Source organism: Ruditapes philippinarum, unplaced genomic scaffold (assembly GCF_026571515.1).
Source record: "Ruditapes philippinarum isolate M1 unplaced genomic scaffold, ASM2657151v2 ctg19763_1_1_1_1, whole genome shotgun sequence".
Classification (NCBI taxonomy): Eukaryota; Metazoa; Mollusca; class Bivalvia; order Venerida; family Veneridae; genus Ruditapes; species Ruditapes philippinarum.
In genome coordinates, this window is record NW_026858014.1 from 1 (window position 1) to 12,508 (window position 12,508).

The 12,508-nt window shown below is 32.1% G+C and overlaps 1 protein-coding gene across 1 annotated transcript; it reads right to left on the reverse strand.

Moving 5' to 3' along the window:
• Positions 1-4,538: 4,538 nt before the first annotated feature.
• Positions 4,539-12,186, reverse strand: LOC132751788 (putative pyridoxal-dependent decarboxylase domain-containing protein 2; the record flags this gene model as incomplete). The annotated part of the gene is made up of 9 exons (XM_060742026.1): positions 12,033-12,186; positions 9,631-9,715; positions 8,955-9,075; positions 8,252-8,407; positions 7,220-7,270; positions 6,812-6,889; positions 6,411-6,477; positions 5,380-5,486; positions 4,539-4,644 (listed from the first exon to the last, which is right to left on the reverse strand). Coding segments are annotated over exons 2-9 (700 nt in total), but the record flags the coding sequence as incomplete, so codon positions are not given.
• Between the last annotated feature and the right edge of the window lie 322 nt (positions 12,187-12,508).

The following is a 12,508-nucleotide window of genomic DNA, read 5'->3' on the forward strand; positions in this document are numbered from 1 at the left end:
CCAAAGGAAAAATCCCCGGGGAAGTTTGGGTAAAATTTGGGTCAGTGGTTTTATGAAAGGAAAATGTCATTTTAAAACAAAAGTTTCGGACGGAGGGGCGGGCGGGCGACGGGGCGGGAAAGGACGCCGGACCCAAAAGCGAAACACAAAAGCTCACACCCCTGTTCCCCTTTTTGACAGGAGCCCAAAAAGGGGTTGCCTTAAAATGCGAAAATTTTGGGCCCCTAGAAACCCTCGCCCTTTTAAAAAGGCGGTTAACCCTCCCACTAAAGCATTTTTTCTTGTTTTAATTTAAAAAATTTAAACCAAAAAGAATTTAAAAGCGTTTTTTATTTTCCCCGGAATTTAGTCAAAACAAAAAGTAAAAAAATTTGAGGCAAAAGAAAACAGGATCGGAAAAAAACAAAGCAAACATTTGGGGCTACATTTTAAATAAACGTCATTTTTTTCATTTTAAACTGTTTTTTAAAATTTTTAAAAATTTTTCCCTAATAGCCCCACGTTTTGCCATTTTTTAAAATATTTTTCGTTTTACCCCAAAAAACCCCAAAAAATCCCCTTGTTTAAATTTTTCCCCAAACCCCTTTTTGCTTTCCCCCAATTTGGTTTCCCCTTTAATAAAAGACCCGCCTCATTGGTAAAAGGTTTAAATTTTTTTACGAAACAAAATTAGAAAAAAGATTTTAAAAAGAAATGAAAATTTCACAGTGGCACTATTACTTCAGTTAAAAAGAAATTTTTTTAATTCCTAAGGCCTCGGTACATCTGTACATCATTAAAGGGTATTCCCCAATTTAAAAAAAATTGAAAAAAAGTTGGGGATTTTGTTAAAACAAAAAAAAATTAAAAAAAAAGCAAAACTAACATTTTCCCCCTTTTTTGGGAAACACAAAACATATTTACTAACCCCCAAGAATTTACAACAGAATTTAAACCTTAATTTGGCCAAAAGAAAAAGGGTTTCGGAACTTTCCAACTGCCCCAAACTAAGGTTTTTAAACAGAAACCCAAAAGGGAATTTTACCAAATTCCCGAAATGTTTGAGTGGGTTTAAAACCCTTTTTAAGATTTTTCATAAATATTGGGCCTCAATTTCCCATAAAATTTTTCAAAAAGTTTTCAAAATAAAACCCCTTCTTTTATTTTTTTCCTTTTAATTTAATTTGGAAGGAAACAGAATTTCCCCCCAAAAATTTTATTTTTGTGAATCCTTTTTTTTTTGGCAAAATATTTCAGGGAAAAAATTGTTTGGCCCTTTGGGGGGGTTCCCATAATTTCCCTATAAAAATTTTGGTTTATTTGAACCAAAAAATGAAAGATTTTAAAATGTTTTTTAAAAACAAACAAAAAACTTTTTTATAATTTTTTTTTATTTAAAAAAAACCCTTTAAAATATATTTTAAAAACAACCTTCCCTTTTTTCATCCAAACCCCTTCCCTTTCATGAAAGAAAAAAATTTAGGCATGTTTAAAGGGGAAAATCCTCCTGTTAACCCCAAATGTATTTTTAAAAAAGGGGTTTAAAAAAAAAAAAATTTTCTGCATTCCCCATATTAAAAAAAAATGGGATTCACGTTTTTATTCGAAACCCTGGGTATTTTTGTTTTACTTCAATTTAAAATTTTTTAAAAAAATTTATAAATTTTCATTAAAAATCTACCCAAAATTTAAATTTTAGACTTTAAAGTAGGAAAGATACGAATCTTATGAACGGGTTTATTTTGAAAATTTTTTAAATGCGAAACAAAAAAAGTAAATTTATTAGTGGACACAAAAAAATTAAAAAATCTTTTTCCCGGTTTAATTTCGAAATTCAATTTTGATATACATTTTTTTTTTCATGAATTTTTTAAATTTTTCAAAAAATTTTCATGCCATTTTTAACCCTTTAATAAAGTGATTACGTTTTAATTGGGTTTAACCGTTTCATTTTTTTATGATTCACGACATAAAAACACGTGAAAACTCTTTAAAAAAATTAAAGCCCCACAACCTCAGAAAAACAAATTTTTTGGTAATTTTTTTTCAAATCAACAAAATTTTTTGAAATTTTAAACTTATTTATTGAACTTTAAATAAAATATTCAGGTTAGATAATTTTACGAAATTTTTTTTGTTTTACTCCCTTAAAAATTTTCATTTTTCTACGGCTTTGCGTTTTTTGACGCTAAAATTTTATAAAAAGGAAAAATGTCCCCTAACATTTTTGATATTTAGGGGAAATTTTTAAAATGTAATTTATTAAGAAAATGACAAAGGAAAAAAAAAAGTGGATTTGTTTTTTCTTTTTTCCCTTTTTTAAACATTGGTTTAAACCCCCGGGTAAAGCACGTTTCTTTTTATTTCCCAATTTTTTATAAAAAAACTATCCTCCCATCGGATTCCCGTTTTAATTTTTAACTTAAAATATACGATAAAAAAGAAGCTTTTAAAAGGCAAAAATTAAACCCAAAAACCCAAACTAAAAATTACTTTTGCACCCCTTTTCCCAGTTAACGGAAAACCGGGGTTTTGAAAAAACACTTTTTGGGAACTGAATAACCCAAACTCTATTTTTCTTACTCTGTAACCCCCCCGCCCGTTTGAGTGACAAGGGGGCGGGATGCCCTTTTTAATTTGCCGATTTTGGTATCTGGCTTATCGATGCAATCGATTTGATAGACAAGCTAGCGTCTGGTCAAAATTATTCGATAAATTACAGAGCGTCCGGAACGGCCGTAAATTATTAGCTACTGGCGGGGTTCAATTACGCCACGCGCCCACACAGTTTAGTCAAGTCGATCATTATTATCAAAGGTTGTTTATTGATCAATCTTAGATTGAAAATAGGGTTGTTTTTTTTGCAATTATGCTTGAACAACATTCATCCTAGTCCCCCAGTACTGATATAATACTTTTTAAAGAAATAATTTATCCATAAAAAAGATATATTTGACAAATATTTTTTTAAATTAATATCTGTCAACATGATTTAATATACACGATATATTAATGTCCATTTTTTCTTTCTTTCTGCATTTTAATTTTTTATTTAGTTTTCAGAGATAAAATTATATTAATTACGCTAAAAGTACTTGCCTCTGAAAATAATTCCTACTATATTATACAGTGAGCGCATTTTAAATAAATGATTTTATTTAACTACATCATATGTTTACCTCAAATAAGTTATTGGCACACTTTTCGTACATATACTCGTTATATAGTTCAATACCTAAAAGAACATTTTTTTCTGGAACGTTTTCATATGGGCACATTCTGAAATAGTAATACCGTTATCTAAACCACGTGCTATGGAAACTGGCCTAAATAGGTCTCCCAGGTATTGATATCTTTATGTTTATACTTTTACAAATATTTTTAGATGACATTTTAAAGAAAAAAATAGATTTAATGAATAAACGTAAAAGGTATATTAAAAAGTAAGTCAAAGCTAGATAAAAAATTATGAATAATTTGGATTTATTGTTATTATTTTGGTAATTAATGATCCAAAAATACAGTTATTATCTAACTTCTTTCTTTAATTTGCTTATAACAATAATGTGAAAAAATTACTACTTGAACACTCAGTGAAAGACACCAAAAGCCAGTGCTCAAATTCAAGAAATGCAGTGCAGTATTTCAAAAATTTTCTGAGGGGGCATTGCCCTGCCGCCCCCTAATATGCCTGTGACATCAATATTATTACATGTTTTATGAACCATAAGCCCTGTTCTCTGAAACTTCAGTTTTTAATATAAGCCGCTCATAATTATTTCCAAAATTAAAGGGAGCTTATCAGGACATAAGATCAATAAAATGAAGCGTGCGTGATTTAGTGCCCTTATAACCTATTTTTAGAACAATCTAAAAGGGATAACCAATTATCGGGATAGACAAAGGGAAGCAACCTGTAGATCTTAAATATGTAACTTAATTCAGTTATAAAAATGATAACTGCTTTAAGTTACACCCCTGACTGTTTAAAATGCAGTAGCAACAATAGTTTAACTTTGCTAGATGAAAGAATATTCTTTTCTTTTTTAAGGAGGATGGGGGTTAAACTTCAAGTTATGCCAGACACTACAAAAGTTACACAACTACTTTCAAGCTTTATAGGTGGAGAAAGGTCTAAAGTGCTCCTCTCTTTTCTATTTCAGGCAGAGTAGAACCACTAATATTTTGTTTGCTAGATGAATGTCTTCCTCGCATCCATGAATCCAAAATCCCCGTCAACATTCAAACCCATTTAGGCAGCGATTTTTCACCTTATATAACAAAAGCCCATAAAATGCCTCTTCCCAACGGCAATTTATTTTAAAATCATGCAGTTTTCCCAAACATCTGCCCAAACATCTGAACTTACCCCAGCTTTTTTACTTCCTAAACAATCAATTTTAGCAATAATTCTTCCCAAAATCAAGAACAGACTAAAGTCTATTCCCAATTAGGTGAGAAAAAACACTTCAGAGGTTACAGGCAAGTGATTTGAAGTCAGCAAAAATTAACCATTTGGCCACAGAGGCTGGACAATGGTGAATAAAGCAATAACTTACATTGAGCAGATTCTAACGGTGCAAACTTCATACATACACCTTCCCTCTCTAGTTCTACCATTGTAATCTCTACATATGGGTTCTCTGTCTGCAGTGTCTCTCCCAACTGTCAAATGTATAATAAAATAAATTTACTTTATCAACAAAATTAGAAATAGGCTGAATGGAGATACAATTGAATATAGTAAAATAAAGGATGTACTGTCAAATGTATAATAAAAGAAATTTACTATATCAAAGAAATTAGAAATAGGCTAATTGAGAAACAATTTAATATAGTAAAATTGTAATGATGCTCACTGACAATGGGTCTGAATTGAGATATTGCTATGTTACAACTACAATTACATTTTCATATACAATATAGATATAAAACAAGGACTGCATTTTGATATTGTTTTGGATAATTTGACCCTACCCCCTTTGAAATCCCAGATATAAGGGACAGGCAATTCCAGTCATATAAAGAAAGGTGTATTCAAAAGTATTCATTCATAATCTATAAGTATAACTGTAAATCAAAATTTTCTGATACAAAATTTTAAGATTTCATAGACAATGACTTTTTAATGTTTTTACCCATTTTTTATTGATTAAGCTTTGATTTTCTTTTCTCGCAATTCAGTACTAGAAACTAACTAATGTCTTATGTAGAGCTTGAAATCAACACTTAGTACAGTAATGGGTTAACTCTTATTAAATTATATAAGGAATTAACCTGTTACTGCACTAAAGGCCAGAAGGTGGTTAACCTAATCAAAATTTTTTTTTCAGTAGAACTCATAGGCAATAAACCAGAACACTGTTATTCATAACTAGTGAGTATAAGAAGTTAATGTACCCATATATTGAGAGAGTTGTAGTATGTCTTCTTCTTTATAACTTCCTCATCATCATCATCTTCAACATCCATTGTTGTACCGACAGCATATGGAGCAACAGCCACATCTGTAAACATACAATCGTTATTTGTAATCATGATAAATTCAAATTTGTTCCCACTATCTCATCACTGGTATAGAGCTGACAGTTATATAAATAAAATTAAATTGATAAGGACTATGAAACATGACCAGCCTCCAGCTCCTGAGCAGTCTATCCAAATTGTGAGATGCTAATTATCACCATTTAAATACCGTATATTTTCATGTACAGCAGTAATCTAATTTTAGGCATTTTTAGCTAATTCAATTTTAGCGATTTTGTTGTACATGTTTCTATTTTTTTTCTCATTTTTCTGCTGGCAAAGAGAGACCACTCTTTTTGTCAGAAATTTATTGTTTTCAATATTCCTACATAACCCCAAGCTTTAGCAAATCTTTTTTTCGCGATATGCATGGCATGCAAATATAGTGGAAATTGGAAACTCACGAAAACAAAAAACCCTGATTAACAGTATTGGAAATCACTGAATTTTGCAAGTTGGGTTCTAAATATATCAATGCAGGCCATGTTCATAACAAAGTCGGAGAGATAAAAGGTAAGCTTGATAGTTTACGACTTGACTGTGATGTGCCAAGTCCCAGATATTACTAGCTAGTAGTTATTGGTCCTCTCAAAGGGACAAAAACGGGTAATTATGTCAGCAGGAAGAGCAAGTTTATTTCCCATATCATATTGTTATATTGAAATCACATGAAATGCTTATATGAGCCGTGTCACGACAAAACCAACATAAGTGGTTTGCGACCAGCATGTATCCAGACCAGCCTGCGCATCCGCACAGTCTGATCAGGATCCATGCTGTTCGCTTACAATCCCTAATACAAGAAGCAAGAAGAGAAACTGATAGCGAACAGCATGGATCCTGACCGCGCAGGCTGGTCTGGATCCATGCTGGTCGCAAACCCATATAGATATACTTTTACTTACTTTTGGAATCTCTTGTGTCTTCTGTATACCTAAATACTACCGTTGGGGTAACCATTTCAAACACAAGCTGAAATACACCAACATAATATTTTATCAAAGTAACAGAAAACAAGTTTAAATATAGTGAAACTGATTTAATATAAATATAAAGAAAGAAAAACTTTTATTTTACAAACAATGCATTTTTAATCTTGTTTCCAAATAAAATGTTTTTTTCTATATATTGTATTCAAATCAATTTCAGTTTGGATTTAACACGATAGTACTAGAAAGAATGTCAAATTGTTCCCATGTAATAAGTAAGTAGTAAGTTTAACCGAGCGCTTGCTACATCGCCAAACTCTATAACGTTTATTATACATTATCTGCAGTATCAAAGGTTAAATTGTGAAGAAGCTCACCAGGGCAGAGATTGCCTTTGAGATGAGGTCTGAAATAGATCTAACAGCTCTTTCATCTTTCTTTTTCTCTTCTCGGCTCTGAAAACAAGCAAAAAAAAATAAGTATACAAATCATTGTAAGATATTAATCTGTACAAATTATCTACAAAAATCTCTGCTTCCACATTTTACTATATGACTGTCCAATATATTATCTGTAGTTGACTCTGTATGATCCAATATATCCTTTATTAGATAGTAAAGCTCAATTATTTTTAGTGCTTTTATTCAAAACATGAGAAATTCATGAAGGGGAGTGATTTATTCAAAATCAATGACATGACACGGTCAATATTCAAGTCATTGTATGGACATCATTCTAAATCATTTAATGCTATATTAATATATTAACATAATTTATTGACTTACAAACTGTTTGATTGTTTTAATCTTTGACAGCTCATTGAAAAGGAAGTCAGCCTGAAATACACATAGTAAGACAATATATCATATGTTACAATGATTCTTTTTATAATACCAATCAAATTGTTATTTTGTTTGTTATGCTTGATTTTAAGTTTGTTTGTTTGTTTGTTTCATTTACGCCTTTTCCCAACAGAATTTCAGTCATATAGGCGGGTAGTTTCCTAACCATCATTCCTGGAAAGTTACACCAGTACTAGACTACCTTCCTCTGCGCTAAACTACCAAAGCATCTCCCGGGGATAGAACCCACGCCAGAGAGGTAACTGGATTAGAAGTCATCGACTCTAACCCCTCAATCACGGATTTTAAGTAACACCTACAAACTAAAGGACATATGGTGACTTTCCAACTAAACTTGTGGAAGATCATCACATTACATGATAAGAGACAATAGCATATCAATAGATTATTGCAAAAGACGTTTATACATAGTAGGGCATACAATAGAAGCAAATATATTTATTGCATATTTACAATTTTACAGATATCTGTTGAAATTTCTAGACATTCATAATATCGTATCTATTATGGAGTAACTCTGTGAAACAATGTCACAACTTGGAAACAATACTTATTATGTCTATTAATTATTTATATACTTCTTGAATTTTAAAACTGATTTTTCTTTCTTCAAAACTTTAATCCAAATCTTTTAAGAGAAATTACAGCGACAGAATTTATGTCATTTTCAAAAATAAATCTGCTAATTAGGGTAGGAGAGCAACAGATCAGTAACCCACAGTCAGACAGCTAGTTCGATCCTCGGACAATGCAAAATTTCACTGTGAGAAGTAATCTTGGACAGTGGTCATTTATCTCTTACTGCAAGTCTGCCACTTTCGAAGAAACTGGTAATTACTAGTTAGTTATCCTAGAAAACAGATATGACCAAAAATATGTTGTAGTCAGCATAAAAAAAAAAATCAGCATAAAAAAACACACACAAAAATACAATAGTCATAGATTTATACTTACAAGATCACATGAATGAGTGATTCTTTGCTCTATATTTTCAATACCAAGACTTTGTAACACTACCCACAAAGGGAGACAAGTCAGTTTCAGGTAGGGGTTAAAGGTCATCAGTGACGCAGCATGTACAAGGGCGGGATCCGCCACTTTGAAAAGTGTCTATTTGCCAGTTAAGAAAAACTATTGATATCCAAGTCTATATAGTATTGTCTTTATGTTAAAATTCATTCATATACTCATCATGTCATAGAAAAGAACTTCAATCCATAACATTCTAAAGATATTTGTTTACTTTTCAAAGTATTACCTTGACTTGCTTTCTCAGTTATGTGACAAATTCATTCTTACAGTAAATAAGTCAGACCTATTCTCTTAAAGCTGCACATAATATTTGTTGACATTTTATATGGCTACCATCTTTGAAGAGCAGATCATAATTGTTTCATAACATTTTTTACATTTTTAAAAAACTCAGCCACTTAAGTGTAAATAGCAATGGAATGGGTATGGCCATGAAAATATCTATCAACAGTAGGTTAATAACTTAAGTGCATGTACTTGTAGCCAGGATATCCACAAAGCTGCTTAACTGAAATGTTATTGTATTTAAGTTTGTAATCAGGTACTAATTCTTTAAAATTTGAAAAAAAGTATCAATTATTCAAAAAAACAACAGAAGTTATATTATGATCATAGAAAAGGATACAGAGTACGGCATTGCAGGAATTCCTAGCCATTTACCCATACAGATAGTGAAACTGTCACCAAATCTTGCATTCTGTATGTTACCAGGTGGACGTATCAATGACAAAGTGGCAAGGTTATCCCTGAAATATAACAAGATCACAATGAAATCAAAAAACATCTTTGTGACATATGCTCTGTTATTTTTTGCTGATTCAACAATATGGCATGTTTTATGTTTATCAATATCATTGATAAAAGTTCATCTCAATGTATCTAACTATGAATGCACATACATGTTATTGATAATATATCTAAAACTATATTTTTAATCCCTACTCTGTTAAATGGACTTATCCAGTTCAAAAATTTGGATCTGTTCATTGTCAGTTTAGCGGAATTCAACGTAAATTTTTTAATAAGTAAGCCAATAGTATTGAGCCTGGTCAGACTGCATGAATGGCAAAATCTTGTCACTTTCAGTTCCAGTTAACAACTGGTCTTATTAGAAGAGAGGTCTTTAGGTCTAAATGGACTTAAATAAAGTCAAACTGTAAACAAATACTTGTCTTTTTTATTTCAGGTGCACTTTTTGCCTCAGAGAAATTGATACTTGATCTTCTTTGAAATATTTATCTATATTTTGATTCAATGTTCATTAAAAAGAGAAAATGTTTGGCATTTCTTGAACAGCTTACCCATCCACATGCATCCAAATGTTATTTTTCTTGCATAATTCTTTAATCTTTTCTAAATCATCTACATGACCTGCATTTGGTGTACCTACAATGATAAAGTTATACATTAGCTTAGGTAAGTATCATAACATTATGTCTGTACTTAAGTATGAACATGTACAAACAAGGGGCAAAAAATATATCTTTGTTAATTAGTCAACTGTAAATACTGTCATATTTCTGTGACTTCAAAAAATGCAAGATTTTGCTATGTTTTTAATTTCAATTCACATTGACACAGTAAAGGTCACATGGCGACCTTGTACATGTGTAGCTTTACTGGTGGAGGATGACCTCAGCCCCTCTTTAGGCAAAAGCAGGCACCGGAGTAGTACAAATAACCTTTGTAAGTTAGCTGGATAGCAACAATTCTATATGAAAATTATACAGCATCTGAATATCAATAATCATTTCATACATTTTTGTAAATCAAATTAAAAACAAGATTGCATTTGAGAAAAATGCTATGCCACCGCATGGTTCAAATTTCATAGCTGTACATCAAAGGACAAGAAAGTACGTCACATCATCAAAATCTAGGTCAAAGTTCAATTTTACAACTAAAACTGTGCACATGGTCAAAATGTCATTGCTGTACATCAAAGGACAAGAAAGTAGGTCACTGTCCCCTTGGGCAAGGCATAATTTTGACCCAAGGGTTTAATAACAATCTTGATACAGGTCCACCAAACAACATTTCAAGTCAAATATCTAAGCTATAGCTTTCTCCCATTCAGAAAGCATTTGTTTTATTTTTCTGTTTTTACTACGTGTACATAATGAGAATCACTGCCCCCGGGCAGGGCCAATTTTTGACATTTGAACAACTTTGGTAGAGGACCTATAGATGATATTATATATCAAACATCAAAGCTCTATGCCTTGAACCTTCAGACAAAAATTTTTTTTTTTCACCATATGTACATAATGAAAATCAATGACCCCAGGGCGGAACCAATTTTGACCCCAGGGCTATAATTTGAACAATCTTGCTAGAGGTTCACTACACAATGTTTCATGCAAAATATCTTAACTCTATCCTTTGAAAATTTAGAGAAGATGATTTTTTAAGTTTTAACTATATACATACAAGATAAACCTATGGCTCCCGAGGGCGGGGCTAATTTTGACACAAGAGGCAAAATTTGAACAACTTTGGTAGAGTACCTTTAGATGATATTATTTAACAAATATTAAAGCTCTAAGTCTTGTACCTTCAGATAATAACATTTTTTTAATTCTTTACTATATGCATATATTGAAATCAATGACCCCCAGGGCCAGGGCAATTTTGACCCCAGGGCTATAATTTGAACAATCTTGCTAGAGGTTTACAACACAATGTTTCATGCAAAATATCTAACCTCTAGCATTTGTCAATAGCTAGAAGATTTTTTTTTATAAGTTTTTACTATATACATATAAGGAAAACAAATGACCCCTGGGGCGGGGCCCATTTTTGACCCCAGGGCTATAATTTGAACAATCTGGGTAGAGGTCTACCAGACAATGCCTTATGCAAAATATCTTAGCTCTAGGCCTTTTGGGTCTTTACAAGAAGGTGTTTTAAGTTTTTACTATATGTACATATAGTTGAAAATCAATGACCCCGGGGTGGGGCTGATTTTGACCCAAGGGCTATAATTTGAACAATCTTGGTAAGGGTCTACCAGATGATGCCTTATGCAAAATATCTAAGCTTTAGGCCTTTTGGGTTTTTACAAGAAGGTATTTTAAGTTTCTACTATATGTACATATAGTGAAAATCAATGACCCCCCGAGGACGGGGCCAATTTTGACCCCAGGGCTATAATTTGAACAATCTTGTTAGAGGTCTACCAGACAATGCCTTATGCAAAATATCTAAGCTCTAGGCCTTTTGGGTCTTTACAAGAAGTTTAAATTTATTCTTATAATTCCTTTTGGTTGCCATGGCAACCAGATTTCTGCATGGAATGAAATTCTTTGAACAACTTTGGAAGCCTTTCACCCAAGGAACAATCCTGCCAAGTTTGGTTGAAATTGGACAAGTGGTTTTTCACAAGAAGATTTTTTAAGTTCACTATATAATCTATATAACACACAAACACACAGGTGAATCGCTATATGCCACCGCATCGCAGATGCTGCGGTGGCATAATAAATAGCTATACGATATATGCCAAACAGCATGCTGGTTGTGGAGGTTTGGTTAATGGATCAATGCCAGTTTATGCAATTTATGAACAAATCAATTCATCATCAAAGCTTCAAATCTGAAAAAATCCAAAATAGCCTGTTTCGATTTATAACAAGAGAAATCATGCCTCAATACAAGAAACATATTTGACCCAACTTAACAATATGTGTCCTATAAATCATACCTGCATATGCAATAAGAGCGACTGGAGTTTTGGCGGCTGCTATGTCATCTTGTATCAACTTTTCTAAAATCTCTGTATCCTGTAAACATTCAAATAAGATACATATCACAATAGTTTACATAAGTATAATTTTAACTTCTCCCAGAACAATGCTTTGTTTATAATTATTTATACTTGTATCTATTTAAAGCAGTGAGTTGATACTTCTAAAATAATTGACGTAATACCCTACCCAGTTACATAAACCTTTAACCTGCTCAAATTCTTAAATGGACTGGTCCACCTTCCATTTTTGAAACTGTCTATTATCAATTCTAGAGACAAGAAGATGAAAATTTCAAGTTATCCAATAGTAATAGAGCCTGGTCAGACGTCATGAATGTAGATGCTAGCCTGGCTTAATACTGGTGGCAAAGGCTAGTCACTTTCAGTTCTAACATGGTAAAGGATAATATATGCCAATCTTAGAACGATTC